This window comes from Panthera tigris, chromosome A3 (genome assembly GCF_018350195.1).
Source record: "Panthera tigris isolate Pti1 chromosome A3, P.tigris_Pti1_mat1.1, whole genome shotgun sequence".
NCBI lineage: Eukaryota > Metazoa > Chordata > Mammalia > Carnivora > Felidae > Panthera > Panthera tigris.
This window is the reverse complement of record NC_056662.1, coordinates 85,587,820-85,604,270: the sequence shown is the minus strand read 5'-3', so window position 1 is coordinate 85,604,270 and position 16,451 is coordinate 85,587,820. Positions and strand designations below refer to the sequence as shown.

The window sequence follows — 16,451 nt, the reverse complement described above, 5'->3', positions numbered from 1 at the left end:
TGCTCTATAAGGCGTTGTGATTTTCCTTTCTTCACAGGCTAACGTCACTATTGATACTGAGTGTGTGTTTATTCATTATTTAGAGGAGATACGGATAAACTGCCACGATTCTAGATTCCCTGAGAGTCTTCACTTCAGGCATCACTGTTCTATTGTCAGACTTTGTATTGGCTACAGGCTACAGGTTCCCACCGTCCTTAGAGTAAAATAGCATGGCCCTCTAGGCTGTGTGGGATCGAGCCTTTGCCTTCTCACTTCCGGTCCTGCCATTCTCCGCTTCAGCACTGCTCTCCTTTGATTCTGCTATGCTCCGTCATAGGGCTGTGCTCGGCCAGGAATGAACATGCCCATGCTCCTCTGGGGGATGGTGCTACCGCTTTTTTCAGGTCATCTCTTCAAAGGGGCCTGGGCTCTTTGGCAACCCCTTTACCCTCCATCTTGGTAGTTTGTTACTACTTTTATGCCTTTTATCACAATGTTAACTGTACATATTTGTTTAGTTACTTGTTTCTATGCATCCCTCCCACTAGCTGGTACGCTCCACCAGGCCAGGGGCTCCATCTACTTTACTTGTAGCTGAATGGCAAGAGTGTACTCTAGAAGGTTTTCAGTGAGTACTGGATAAAAGAGTAAATATTAGCTTCTGCATCTTGATTTGGGATTTAAACACAAGGTCATTACGGGCTGGAAACCGTATGAACCATCTGAGCTTGATGAGAGCTGCTCCGTACTCCTGTTTTGGATAATTAAGCCCAGCCCTATTTTATTATGAGAAAATAACCAGCCACAAAACAACATCCATGGGAACAATCTGGAGTAGATGCTTCCGATTGGGGGGTGGGAGAAAACAAGAGCTTTCTTTTTAGTATCCAGAGGAGAAATGAACCCACGTCTTAAAAATAGCCAACTGTAGGCCTTAATTATTTCTGTCTGGCTTGAGAAAGATGAGCCCTGCCATACTTGTCCCCTTTTCTCTGTCCAAGCAAATGAATTAACAACTGCCATAAACATGGGTTTCAAGTGTTGGAAGGAAGGAAACCACAAGCATAAATCCCAGATAAAAGCTCATAAGAATGTTATCATTCAGCTCAAGTTTGGAGACTGGAGTCTCAAATTATTATTTTCCCCCCTGTTTTTGGGAGACCATTTTGTGGAAATTCCTTAAACAACTTTGGAGTTATTTCCTTTTGGGGGTGGGAAGAGCTTTCTAAACATCCGGGCTCACATTGAGCTTGGGTGAGTTGCTTAGCTTGAAATATTCAAGGACAACATCAATTTGTGCAGATAGAAACAATTCTAATCCTTTGGGTAGGAACTGACTCTTGAATGATGTGGGCACATGGTTCATAGGAACCTTTGAAGAGGTAAGAGTTGTCCCTGTTCAGAATCCGGCCATCTGAAGGCAGGACTGTGCAGTAGCTGCAGGGGGCTCTTACCTCTAGATGTCCCCCCCCCCACCCCCTCCCATTCTTCTTCCTATACACATGGACACCACCATCAGATTCTCTTCTTAAATATCACTTGTTAGATGTTCCAAATGTTTCAGTGATCACACCTACTAAGTTGGAATCGAAACTCCTTCAAAGCTTTTATCAGTCTGGTTCCAAACCAATGTCTAGGCTTATTTCTTATTACTCCTGATCCTTTACCCAAACTCTACCCCCCCACACACAGGTATTATTATTATTATTATTATTATTATTATTATCCTCAGAGTATACCTTTCCTTTTCCCAGACTTTGGGCTGAGGTCATGTCATCTCTTCCCTGGTGCTACCCATCATTCCTCCTTGGTCTTTTATGGATTCAGGTCTGCCCCACCTTCTCATGATGGCTCAAGCCCACAATAATCCACTTCTAAGCTTCATGATCAGCCCCGAACCTGCTATTAATCATGTTTTGCACCATGTGGGTATTGTTTTATATGTTTATTGCAGTTCTTGTTGCTTACATTACCAAGTATGCCACACTGATCCCAGAAATTATTCGGAGCAAGGTTCCCTCACCTGGGGATCCATTATTGGGACTGATAATTCTCTATCTCTCAATAATTGCCACTTTCTGGTGAAAGTAGTTCGAGTTGATTTCTGTTCCTTATAAATAAACACACCTTGAATAAGATGACTGTCATCTGTACATATTTAAGGTAGGAGTTCCCAACCTGAGATGAGATTATTTTTCACAATTCTGAAAACTTAAGGTCACATGTATCAATGTTCTGAAAGTGCACCTGGGGGATTTATTAACAAAAAACATTAAAAAAATGCAGATTCCTGAGCACCATCTCATACTGTCTGCAATAGAATCTTTTGGGGTAGGGCCTGAAAATTGGTATTGTGAACAAGGTTCCCAGGTGATTTTTATGTATGTTCAAGAAAATCTAGAGGTTTGGGGGAAGTTGACATTAACGTCCATTTTATGATGGGGAAGGGAAGTGGAAGAGGAAATGATTCATATGTCTTGAGTACCTATTATGTGCCTGGAAAAATATTAGGCAATTTTACCAGTGTTATCCCTTTTAATCCTCAAACAGGACTTACCACCAATCCCTTTTTTTAAAATAAGGAAACAAGTGAGATAACCCATCCAAGGATCTACAAATGGTTAAGCCATTGGGCCAGTATTTAAACTCAGATGATCAGCTCCAAAGGTTTTATTTCTCACCCTGCAGGAGTTCTTTGCAAACCTTGGAGGGAGAGAGAGGGGGCCTGATGGTACAGCCACGTCGGAGGTTTCCTAGGTCAGTCTGGGGGAGCTGGACAGATCCTGGTACTGTCTAGTAACCTCTGGATTAAGATCCCCTTGACATCTGAAGGAGATAGTGATCCTCTGAGCTCTGAATTTGCATTCTGGACCCTGAGTCTAGAGTCTGGTGGGCTTCCACTAGAGAAACTGCTGGCCGTCTGCCCAATCACAAAACCTAAAAGTGGAGGAAACAGTGCTTCTAGACTTCATTACAGGTCCAGCACACAAACAGGCCTTCTGGCTGTGGCTTTCAAGACCAGCATCATTCAATAGTCCAGCTGAACCAAGGGCCTGGCTTACATATGGCAGTAGGAAAGAGAGACCATGGAAGCCAGTGTCTAGTTCACTGACAGGAAAGGGGTGCTAAAAAACCACTTTTGTGTGTGAGGGATTGTTCCATCCAACCTAGGTTGGGGTGGAAAGAAGGAATGGTGACTGTGAAACCTGGAGAACAATGAAGCCCTCGTACGTGGGGACGATAGGTCTAAAGCTGTGGTTCCAGGAACATCACCTGAGAAGATCTTAAAAATCCTGCTTCAGATGACCTCAGTAGGCAGCCAAGGTAAAGAACCACTGGTCAAAACTACCTCCAGTGATCAAAAGATATAGATTGAGCCTGCAAATGCTCTGAAGGCAATTTGCATTCAGTCATGGTTGGGAAAGCTGAGGTCAAGTGCACACCATCAACCAATGTTTCTAGTATGAGAACTGGAGGCACCTGAAGTTTGACTTGCCACAGCACAGTTTCCTTCAATTTTTAATTTACCTTGTAGGGTAGAATTGGCATAGGAAAATGAGAAGAGAGACATGCGTGAAAGGCAGGAGGGAGAAGTGAGACATAACAGATAACAAAGATGTTCAGAGGAGTGCTGTCTCAAGCAGAGAACACCAGGGAGGAGATTGGGGAATTTTCAGTGGATCAAGGGTCAGAATGTGCCCAATGTCCAGTTTTAGAGGAAGTGCTCTACTCACCGAGTGGATGATGCCTTGCAGAGCCTGAAAGCCGTCATTTACAGGAAACACATGGTCCTTACTGTCCGCAATCCGGGCCAGCTGAGAACACAGCAAACGTACAAACACACGTGGAGATATGTCAGGCTTGGCCACAGAGAATTTAGTCTAGGGGGCTCCATCTACTTTTAGAACCCAGAGGAACTTGAGGCCTTGGGCCTCACTGAAAAGCCCTTAGTAATAATGAGATTACCAGCAGCCTCTCTGGAGCAGGACTAGAGGATTGGCTCCAGCTTTTACATTTGTTTTAATACTTTTCTCCTTGGGACAAGAGGTAAGATTGCTCAGCTAGATGAACATTTGGCCTGGGTTGATGTATTTATGGATTTGGGGACAGGCCATTGGCTCATTTTTCTCCCATTCACTCAAATTTCTGTTGGCAACTGTGCTTGAATCAAATAGACTCAAATTTCCTTTCAGAGCAACTTTAAAAATAAATTCAAGCTTTGGTGTTGGGTGAGGTCAATGAATGGAGACCCTTACCTTTTGCCCAAATTGCTCATTGAGGAAAGGACCCTTGCAGTTGGTTTGGCTCTCCTGCTTTATGGAGCAGAGGACAGGAGAAAGGAAAATCTGATCTGTGGACTTTTCTACTCCAAATCTCTATAGTTCTGTCACTGCTAAGTCATAGTCAGTTCCAGGACTTTCACTGATTGCAAAAGTAACACATAATCAATGGGAAGTTTCAGAAAACCCAGGAGTGTTATAAAGGAAAAAAGTTTCTATCTACCTACCTACCTACCTACCTACCTATCTATCTATCTACCTACCTACCTACCTATCTATCTGTCATCTATCTATCTAACATCCATCCATCATTTTTCTATTACTGTTAATTTGATACACTATGTAGTCTTTCATACTTCCCCTACCCAAAGGTACACATTTATTTTAAAAGTGTACTCATACTGTTCCCACTATTTTGTAACCCTATTTTATTGATCTAATAACTTATAAGCATTCTTCCATGTCATTAAAGCAAAAAGAAATGATGAACTACATCGAGGAACATTTATAAGTTGTTAGCAAAATTTCACATTTTGCATATATATACTAGTACATACTTTTTGTCCACTTGCCAATTACAACTGACCCTTGAACAACGGGTTTGAACTGAGTGGGTCCACTTAACATGTGATTTTTTAAAAATCGATACAGCACAATACTACAAATGCATTTTCCTTATGGTTTTCTCAACAACATTTTCTTTTGTCTAGCTTCTGTGTTATGAGAATACAGTATATAATGCATATAACATACAGAATATGCACTAATCAACTGTTTATATATTATTTCCAGTCAATAGTAGGCTGTTAGTAGTTCAGTTTTGGGAGAGTCAAAAGCTGTCCATGGATTTTTGACTTGCCATGAGGTTGGTACCCCAACCCCTGCATTGTTCAAGACCCAACCATATGTTTATTTTCTTGTATTGAAAATGCACTGAATTTCTAATGGGAGAAAAGAGATGTTTGACATTTAAACAAAATTAGATTCATTAAATTAAATGAAAAAAAAACCCAACCAACAAGTTTTCTAATTGTATTCAACTCTGTTTTGACACCTTGGCAATTTAATATCTACCAAGAAAGTCAACCAAGGAAGATGCTGCCTGGATAGTCTGTGTGCAAAGGCCCCAAGTGCATTGGCGTGGCTTCATGTTCCTTACACATCCAATAATTCTCACCTACTCAACATTTGTGGAAAAATAACCTATCTAAGGAGTGTTTATGCTGCTGATATACCCTCTGCACGAATACATGTTCTCTATCTTCACAAGCTTAGTATACTCCCCAACCTGAGGAAATCCATGCACATACCTGTGTTTCATTGAAATCCTTCACACCGACACAGTAAACAATTGCACCAAGATCTCGGGATCTGTTAGCCTGGGTCAATGAAGAAAAGCCATTAGAAAGAGAAGTGGCAAACATACTCCTTTTGGGTTAACCAGACTAACTTCCATGATCAGGTATTTATTTATTTATTTAAAAAAAACTTTTTTTAATGTTTACTTATTTTGGAGACAGAGAGATAGAGCACGAGTGGAGGAGGGACAGAGTACCTGAAGCAGGCTCCAGGCTCCGTGCTGTCAGCACAAAGCCCAATGCGGGGCTTGACCTCATGAACTGTGAGATTGTGACCTGAGCTGAAGTCAGACGCTCAACTGACTGAGCCACCCAGGTGCCCCAATGATCAGCTTTTATTAAGCACTCCCCATGTGCCAGATACCATCGTGGGGAGGGCAATCCCTGTTCCCAGGGAGCTCATTCTCCAGTAAACATAACAACCTAATGTAATGTGTGATGGACATGAGGGGAGTGATTAGTCTAACAGGAAGCACTAGGAAAGAGCCATAGAAGTAGAGTCTTGATGAAAAGATTTGAAAGACTTGGGGGTGGGGTGGGGGGGGGGGAGGGGGAGGGTAGGAAAAGGGACTGTAGGCTAAGGTAAGTCTTACAAAATATTCTGGGGAAATTATTATTCTTTTCCTCTGAAGAATTTTTATTGACATATTTTTCTTCCTTTGTAATAGCAGCATGGTATTAATAGAAAGGATGTGATCTTTGGAACCCGATATACCTAGGTTTGGCTTTGCTCTGCAAAGTGTTTGAAGATTCAACAAGATAACATATGCAGAACTCCCTATACAAGTCCTAGAACAACACAGATACTTATAAATGTCAGCACCCTTTGTGAATAAGGCCTTTTTTGTTCCCATAAAATACACTGGCTTAATGGTATGGGAATTACGGTCTATATTTGAATAGGTGAACCCATGACCTTATTTACAATTAAGTATTGTGAGGACAACATAATGAATTAACATCCATATTTTGGCTTGATTTTAATATTTGCTTTAGTAAAGGCTCTGATATCTTATTTCCAGGTTCTTCTATGTTTCAGAATAGAAAATAAAAATTGGAAATCATTGGAATACATAGTAGGTGCTTAATAAATCATTGGTAGTAAACATGTAGTAGGTGCTCAATGTATGCATACTGATTTGAATTGTGCTCCTCTCCCATCCCTCACTTAAGTATTCAGACCTACTTGGTATTCAGATATATATATATATATCTTTTTTCCTTCATGTTCCAAATATGCCTTGTTGCTTTAAGGATAAAACAAACGTTTAGACACAGTCTAGCTTCAGACTTATCTGTAATAACTTCTGTGACTTTTCCCCTCTAGTTGGATTTTATATAGGATTATCAAAAATGGGATGATTTATTTCTTTATATATCTTGGGCTTTATCTTTCTTTTTCAGAAAGCCTCCTTCTCTTGGCACTGGCACTCCAAATATTTTTCCAAATTTGTATGCGCCATACCTAAAATTCTTTTCTACTAAACCCTATTTTAAGCCTCTGACATCCATCATTTATTTTATATTCAGTTACTTCCTTATTAGGGTTTTCACTTTATCTTGATGATTGTTTAGCACCCAAAATAAGCATTCTGCATTCCCATTGTATAGTTAGTTTCAACTTCAGAATATAGAAATATATTACTTTCCAAATACTCAGGCAGGGTCTGTCACATTTACTTGTGTGTTTCCCCATTGTGAAAGATCTTTTGTACTAGTTATGGGTAGGGGGGAAGGAACGCGTTTACCTACCGCATTTCCTCATGCCCTTTCCTAGAAGAGGCTTCCAAAAGCCAAACATCATTACATGGTAAGTAATGGGCAGCAACTTCACCTATTTCCCTAGTATCAGGCAAAGTGCCCAACACATGCTGAGCTCTCAGTTAACACTGAATGAATGAATAAACGAACAAACGAATGAATGAATGTATACTTATTTGCCAAGAGAGCTGAATTTAAATCAAACAATGGTCAAGAACTTGAGGTAAGTGTAATGCTCTAATTAACTGCTCCCCCAGAGGCCAGCATGTCCTTCCTCACTGCCTTTTTCCTTATTGTATTTCTTTCTAACTTGGTCCGAATGAACCTTTGTCACCTTGTCGGTAATGGTGAACTAGCTTCTTGGGCCAATTATACATGTAGTTCAAATCTAAGACTAAAAAGGAAAGGATTTCCTAAATATAAGCATTACTTTTCAATTCCTGAATAAATACATAAATATAAAAGAGTTTCCTGAAACTCTTTATACAAACCGAAGGCTTCATGTAGAATCTTTCACTTGCTTTAAACAGTATTTTTTTCTTTCACTTGCTTTGAAGAGTACTTTTTGAGAACATAAAGAAAAGGAAGAAGAAACACCGCAGGAGCAATTACAATGTCCTTTGTACCAATTAATGTTCGACTTTACTTCTCAGAGTGAGAATCTCCATGATTAATATGTTCTAACAAGACTGGCTCTTACATATGTCAAGTACTTCTTTTCCCTCCTCCTGTTTTTAGTAGAAATGGAGAGAAAATGGTACCAATGTTTTTGTTTAAAGGTGATATATAGTATTTCAAAACTGCCGGATAAATATAATGCTTTCAATAAAGTCATGGTAGACAACTTTTATCCCTCCAAACACAGAGTAATAGGCAAATATTTTGAAAGGGGAAAAATATCTATCATGTGTAAGATACAAGGGTTCACTTTTTAAAAATGAATTATTACTACTATTATCATTATTATTATTTTTTTTTTACAAATGACACACTATTTTTACCCAGGGATTTTACAAAGACACCGATCATGTTGTCTGAGTAGAAAGATTGCAGCCCATTTGAGGAGGAAGAAGCCTTGTTTCCATGTCTGTGTTAGATACAGGCCAGGCCATTGCTTACCTCCCTCTCTGAATAGAAAAAGAGGTCTTCATGGAGTTCCCCATCGGTCAAAGCAATGATGACGCTGGCCGTCCTGTATCCTGCTCAACACAACACAGACCCACTCAGTCCATCCCGCCGCACGCAGGGAAACCCCCTCAGCCCTGGGGTTGATCTCTTATAAGCTCAATCACCTGAGGTCAATATCGTGAGAACCAGCAACTTTTTTTTCAGGACTAGAAGCAAGTTCAGCATGGAGAAGCATGCATCTTCGTGTGGGGACGACTCTTGGGGGAGTAGGTTTTGTTTGTGGATCTCTCAGTCTTATCCCAAAAAATGGCCAAACCTGCTGGAATGGTCCCTGGACTGATATCTGGGAGTAGCTTCAGTGAATCAAATTTCTATTATTTTCTATTAACAGCACATGTGACTGAGGTCAAGGCCTGGGAGGAAACTCTACCACCTGGGCTGTTCAGGAGTCTTTCTCACATGCTGTAGTTGACCTTATACATCACCCCTTGAAGAAGTGGGCAAGGAGTTATAGCCATCATGATTTACAAGCTGAATGGAAGTTATCATAGCAGTTGGCAAAACCTACTAGAATTCTTTCAGTGATTTTTAGACTTCTAGTAACATTGCTGATGATTGGTTTATACTAACAAGTGTTTGTGTCGATACCGGGTCTGTTCTATTTGTTGTAGTTGAGAGGGAAATAGGAAGTAGATACCTCTACAGGCTTGGGAGAAAAGTCCCCACTGTAATATTGGATCTCTTTCAAAAGATTTGCCTCAGATAAAGCAATACTATCCATGAAGGACACTGCAGTAATAGTAATAACAGCTAAAATTATAACAAGTATTTTTTCTATATGTTAAATACTCTGTTAAGTACATCGTATGCATTTTTTTTCATGTAAATCACACTGGTATCTTCATCTTAATATCATAGCCAATCACAGTAGTGAAGAGGCTTGGAGCTTGGGAATGGACAAAAAAAATTAAATTTGACATAAGAATCCAAGACTTTACTAACCTTTCCAAGTATTTATTAGTTTAATGAATTCAACATGCAAGCTGTTCATGGGCATTATAGACTGTGGCCCATAATTTTTTCATTATTTTTATATAACTTTTTTTGGCATCAACAAGACAGAATTTGACCTGGTGTGCGCCACCTTGCTATACATTTCCTTCTATGTGATGATCTGTGTAGGGTTATGGGCAATGTCACATAAACCTGTTGTAACATGAAATTACTGAGACACTTTATCAGAAGCAAACACAGAAAAAGAAGTTTGATAATTCATATTATTGTCTCACCTTGACTGTTTTCATAATAAATCTGCTCACTGGCCTGAAAAACACACGGAAGAGACGTTAGACACACAGCCTCTGTTTGCCATTCCGAGCGCCATAGTGGGCAGCGGGCTCTGATGCTCGATATATAGGCTGGCTCGGTCTTGATTCTTTATGTGATGCACCCAGGCTTCGCTCAAATATCAATCGACGGCATTCATCTGAAGTTACCCTGACACTTAACCCATATACCTGTGAACGTGGATCCATGTCTTACTTGTCACAGACTTGGATCTGTCTTCCTTAAGACTGAAGTCATTGACATTCTGTCTCAACCACTGATGCACCATATAGAAAAGTTTACCCCGGGAATGCCGGGGACTTGTGTGTGGCATGATTCGTAAGTGTCAGCCAAGCATTAGCTAACAAGTCCTTTACCAGGATCAGGGAAGAATCAAGGAAACTCACTTCTTTTGGATAGGGTTAACAGTGTACAAGCTTGCGGGAAAAATTTGTTTACCTTCTTGCCATTGGGTGTTGTTCTGGTACATGTGTCTTATCTCATCAGCCAACCTTATGTTAATGTTTCCCTGTCACACTTTATATTTAGAGTGGAAAACGGTTTTAAAATTACCCTTTCAAATCCTTCATGCATGTAAGTGTCTCCTCCTGGCAGGACCTTCTGGAGTTCTTCTAGGCCCTGACGGATCTGTTCCCTGAAATCCAAAGACACCCTGTTAGTCTTCTTAGAGCCTCTTATGCTTTCCTGTGGATAGACAGATGCATTAACCTTTATCTTATCTCTGTGGGTACTGCCATATTATCCCAACGGTCCCCCAAAAGCCTATCGGAGAAAAAGTCTTTATAGTACGTTATCCATTCAGGGTCAGCCGTAGTGCGGGGTAAGTGAAATCTCAAGGATTGAGAGAAAGGAGCCTTTTGCAGGAATATCCACCTGCTCAGAAGAGTTTTCTGTCCTTAACAGGATAAAGTTTTCATTCTACATTGGAGATGAATCCTAAAATGCAACTGCTCCTGAGGGGACACATGACAACTCAGGCAACTTTATATCAAGATGCAAATGGCTCATGTGAGTTGGAAAGAGGGGAACACCAAGAGCTTAGGGCAAGGCTGCCACAGGGACCGCGGGTGGGAGTGGCGGGCGTCCGGAGCAAACTCTGCCACCCGCACGGATGTGCCAAAGGAAACCATGTAGTCAGCTTTGAAAATAAAAGTCCAGGCAATCTACGCTTTCCAGGACAACCAAGAGTGTTTTCTGTGGGCTGGTGCCTGTGTTTTCTTACTCTGGTTGCTCAAGGTGGTGGGGGAGGGTAGAAAGGGGAAGTGGTTATGGCACTGGGAAAACGTCCAACTGGTAGTGGGAAATGTGGATGGTCTGGGGACCAAAATGAATCTTTGTGGACCATTCTCTCTGGGATTTAAGATTCTATATCCATGTTCCTGTCTTTTAAATAGCTCCATACCATGCCTTTGGCACTTGCTTGCCAAAGGGCAAGAAAGTGTAATTTATTCCTTCCTTCCTTCCTTCCTTCCTTCCTTCCTTCTTCCCTCCCTCCCTCCTTCCTTTTTTTTTTTTTTTTTTTTTTTGTGGAGAGAGAGAGCATGAGCAGGGGAGAGGGGCAGAGGGAGAGAGAAACCCAAGTGGGGCAGGCTCCAAGTTGTCAGCAGGGAGCCCAAGGTGGGGCTCCATCTCACCACCATGAGATCATGACCTGAGCTCAGATTAAGAGTCGGATGCTTAACTGGCTGAGCCACCCAGGTGCTCCTGTCTACTTTTCTTATCAGTGCCCAGATATCAGACCACATGCCCAGTTGCCCAAGTCAGAAACCAGAAGCCTTCCTGGATCGTCCACCTTCGCTCTCCTCTCTCCTTCCTCTCCCCTACATAATCTGTCATCAAGTCCATCAGTGCTACTCTAGACTACTTCTCTACTTCCCTATCTCTTCTGCCAATGCCATGGTCTGAGCCATCAGCATCTCTTTCCTAGACCATTAAGACACTTGCTATCTTTTGACTGCCCTCTTGCCCTTCTTCCATTCATTCTCCACATAGCTGTCATAATATTCTTAAAATACAGATCAAAACATGCCATTCACTCTCCTCCTCAAAATCCTTCAATAGCACTTGATTACACTTGGTATAAAATCTGAAATCCTTGCCATGGCTTCCAGGGTCTATATGGGATGACTTCTCTGCATCCCTGTTCAGCCTTATCTGTATGACTTTGCCCCCAGTCTCCTCACTTGAGCCCCATGCCCCCACCCAAGTCTTCCCAAGCAACTTTCTTCAACAGGCCCTTGACGCCTGCAATCACTGCTGCCTGTGGACCGAAGATACCATTTGTCTAGCTCTTCACTGGGCTAATTGTTACCCAGACTTCAGTCCCAACCTAAATATCAGTTGCTCAAAGTAGCTTTCTTTATTTGACTTCCCCTATTCAGATTTACTCCCTCAATTAGGCTTTCTCATGGCACCCAACAATTTTCGTTTCATAGCACTTAGGGCATTTTATAACCAATAACATTTGATTATGTCATGATTTGTTTAGCTACCACCCTCCCCTTACCAGTTCTAGACTCGAATTCAACGCTGTTATTTGGTGATAGGAAAGGGCATATATCTGCGCATTAGAAGGGGAGATAAAGATGAAAGCCGTGTCCCTCACTGCTGCCACCATTGGGTGGGAAGAGGGTGGCATTATCAGTCACCCGGCAGGAAGCAGTATTGCCCCGCCAGTCAGCAGTTTCGTGAGGGTAATGACAATGGCAGTGTGGCAAGAGGGTGAGACTGGGATATGAAGGTGAGGTTGGGATAGGAAAATGGGGGTTTGTTCCCGAGCACACAGAGGTGACACATGGAGCCCCTCAGAATAGTTGGGAGCACTAAGGAGGAGGGGCTAATCTGATAATTAGGTGAGAAAGATTGGGAATTAAAAGTAAATGTGAAAAAGAAAAGCAAATGTGGTCTTATCTTTGTGAAGTTTGGGACATTTTGGCAACACTAAAATTGGAATATTACGTTAAGGCTGAAGCTTAAAAAAAGAGGGTTAAAAAAGGCATCCTGGGGGTGTGGAAAAGGTTCCTTGGCTTCATTGTATTTTTTCTTTGCCAAATAAAGTCTGGGAACCGGGGTGTTTTCTCTAAGCCTATTTCCTTTACTTTACAAGTATTTTCTTGAGCTTTCCATTTTTTTGGTACCAGAACAAGCGAAAGCTGTTTTGGAAAATGTCCTTCTCCTTGACCCTTGGTGCCTGGCAAGATAGGAGCTCACGAGGCCCAGGCAGTGATCACAATCTCTCCATAAAATACCCTTCCTCGTTAGAAGATCAAATGACTTACGGCCCCCACCTCCCTACTCCCTTCGTCTTCTCTAAAAGCACCTACAACATCTAAGCAAACAAAACAGACGGTTTCATGGGAATGGTGGGTTGGTTTTAATTGTGGGACAATAGAACTATTAATAAGGGCCTATTTTTTTAAATGCTCTCTTAGAAACGGAAGCAAACTGGGAGAAAGATCTTTGAAAGGGGTTGATAAGAACCTCTCTGAGGATTTGGTTATTACCAAATGAAATGTTATCTTCCTGGGAAATGAGAGAGGCAGGGAATCCTACAGAGAGGCTGCTATTAAAGAGTCTCCTGTTTTCCTTAGCGGTTTCATGTCTGCCAGTGTTCCTACATATAAGTGAAGGGTTTTCAGGCCACATGTCTTGTGTTTCTTGTACAATCCCTGCAACACTTAATGATGGGCACAGAGTAGATGATCTGTTGTCGAATGAATGGTTCCAGCTTAGATGCATCCATGCATCCATTCTTTCATTTCCCCAACTATTTGCTGAGCATGCACCATGCACCCGTCACCACACTGGTTGGTAGGGGTAGGAGGTGGGAGGAACAGTCACAGTGTCTGCTGTACTTTCTGTTGCCTTGGGAACAGTGAATTTTCCCATACTTAATGAAGATTACTTTCCGAGATTCTGGTTGTGATGTGACATTTAGATATTATTTTCCGACGAAAACATTAAAGGATCAACACACTTAAGCACGTCAAGAAGAATTTCATTCAACAAGCTTTTCTCCTAAGTGTCCTAGTGATGTTCCTACTGCAAAATCCTCCTTGGGCTTATGCAATGTCTACCACATTTTCAGTCTATAAAACAATCTCCACTGCCACCCCAAAATAACCCAACATCAGTTCTGCATTGTCGACTTCTTGCCTCTTAGTAAAAGAGCTTCTGTGGAATTGGACTTTTCTCAACTGTCCGGCAGTTATTGGCTTCGGAGCCTCAACTTATATTGTAAGCACACATCGCTATTTATTACCACTAATGCTGCCTTTACAACATTTCCAGATGGACTTATGCCTCCAGTTGCTGAGTGAGCAGAACAGAGTGAACAGAACAAGAGATCATAGATTAATTAAAGACATTTTCTTGCTACTTCTGGAGTCATAATGTTTTACAGTCAACTCTAATCATTTGTTTATAATGTATATAAATCATAGCCTCTTTGGGACTTTTACCTAAGGAGAGGCCAACATGATTAATAATTTCATGATGCATGCTGAACCAAAGATCCCTTTCTGTCTCTGTATATATATTTTTAGTGAGCTATAATTTATATACAGTAATCCATACAGATATTTATTCATTTCCTTTATAATTGCTGGATTTCTTTCTATAAAGTTGTCATAATATTCCTTCAATACCTTTTAACATCTGTAGGATCTGTAGTAACATCTTCTCTGTAGCATGCTCTATGGATTGCAATTTCCATCCTTACTTTATATAACAGGCTACCATAAGTTAATATTATGCCACTTCTCATATAATTAAAGAACCCTCTAATATTCTTCCATATATCACCTCTCACCCCTTATGCTACTATTGTCATATATTCTACTTTTGTATATGAAATAAGCTCAAAAATACAGTCATTATATCTATCTTAAACAATCATCATTTTATGAAACTAAGAAAATGTTTATCATTTCTGTTATTCCTCCTTCCTTTTTTTGTAGATCTAGTTTACATCTGGTATCATTTTCCTTTAGCCTGAAGAATTCCTTTAGTAGTCTTTTTTTTTTTTTTTTTTTTTTTTTTTTTTTTTTTTTTTTGGTGCAGGTTTGCTGGTGATGACTTTTTCAGGCTTTTTTTCCTTTTAATGTCTTAATTTTTGTCTGTAATTTTAAGGTTATTTTCACTAGATATAGAATTCTAAGTTGTCTTTATTTCATTTCATCTTTTTAAAGAGATCAATTTGTTGTCTTCTGGGTTGCATGTCTTTTTTTTTTCTGATGAAAAGTAAGTGATTTTCATTGTTGCTTCTCTCTTTGTAATATATCTTTTCCCTTCTCCCTATGTTGTAAGATTATCTCTTTGTTCTGGTTTTCAGAAATTCAACTATTTTGACTTAGGTGATGGTATTTATTTATTTGTTTGTTTTTATTTTTTGTACTTGTCCTGCTTGGGGTTCTTTGAGATTTTTGAATCTTTGTGCAGAATACCATGTAAAGTACTCCAATTACACATATATTAGACCACTTGATATTATCCCACAAATCATAGGAGCTGGTTCATCTCCCCACTCTGCCTCTTGATCATTTTTCTGTCTCTTTCAGTTAAAAAATTTTTTTTAAGTGTATTTATTTTGAGAGAGAGAGAGAGCACGAGTGGGGGAGAGGGGCAGAGAGAAAGAGAGACAGAATCCCAAATAGGCTTCACAACATCAGCACAGAGCCTGATGTGGGGCTTGAACTCACTGTGAGATCATGACCTGAGCTGAGATCAAGAGTCAGACACTTAACTGACTGCCATCAAGGTGTTCCATGTCTCTTTCAGTTTCGATAATTTCTATTAACCTGTTTTTAAGTTTATCAATCACTTTTCTGCAGATGTTGTATTTTTCAATTCCATAGTTTTCACTTGGTTCTTCAGAATTTTCTTTTTTTTTTTCTTTCTGATATCCTGTGTCTCCATTATATTCACCTTTTCCTGTAAATTCTTTAACATGTTTATAATAGTTGCTTTAAATCCCTGTCTGATAATTCCAACCATTGAATCATCTGTGGTTTGCTTCCATTACTGTGTTTTTTCTTGATTATGGGTCACATTTTCCTGCTCTTTTCCCATGCCTCATAATCTTTTAATTTGTGTTTCAAACATTGTGAATAAAAAAAAAAAAAAAAAAAACAGAACAGTGGAAACTTAGGTACAACATTGATTTGTTTTGTTCACTCACTGCAGACTCTTTTATCTTTGTGAGCTAGGGTGGTGGGGGCTGGGAGAGTTGATTATTTAGATTCCTACTTGAGTTAAGTTGAGCTTGGGTTGGGTCACAGCTTTAATTAGAGTATGTTCCCTGTTATTAGCCTAATTCTCAGACTTCTGCCCTGCCCTGCCTTTGTGGTCTTTTCAGTATTTGAGTTGGGAGTGAGCTGGGTACAGCTTCAGTTATTTTTTTGCTTGGCTTTTGGATTCAACCCTGATAGAACTCCAGAATTCAAGCACTGCAAGGATCCATAGGATTATGCAATTTCTCTTTCCTTTTCAGCAAAAAAGTAAAAAAGCAGTTCCACTGCTACTTTCTTGGAAAAAATGCAGAGGTGCAGGTGAGCTGGAGAATTGTCAGATTTTTTTTTTTTCATTTGGGGCTCCT

General features: G+C 40.4%; 1 protein-coding gene across 8 annotated transcripts in view; it reads right to left on the bottom strand.

Moving 5' to 3' along the window:
* Positions 1 to 16,451, bottom strand: part of ANTXR1 (ANTXR cell adhesion molecule 1) — a 219,166-nt gene that overhangs the window by 155,813 nt on the left and 46,902 nt on the right. For all 8 annotated transcript variants that reach the window (XR_006215786.1, XM_042981614.1, XM_007083391.3 and 5 more), the window contains exons 4-8: positions 10,409 to 10,490; positions 9,799 to 9,832; positions 8,501 to 8,580; positions 5,573 to 5,641; positions 3,717 to 3,797 (exon numbers count right to left, since the gene is read on the bottom strand). Coding sequence is in view for 7 of the 8 variants with exons in the window: in XM_042981614.1 (XP_042837548.1) it covers positions 3,717 to 3,797; positions 5,573 to 5,641; positions 8,501 to 8,580; positions 9,799 to 9,832; positions 10,409 to 10,490 (346 nt within the window). In the remaining variant the exon portion in view is untranslated. The remainder of the gene's footprint in view (positions 1 to 3,716; positions 3,798 to 5,572; positions 5,642 to 8,500; positions 8,581 to 9,798; positions 9,833 to 10,408; positions 10,491 to 16,451) is intronic.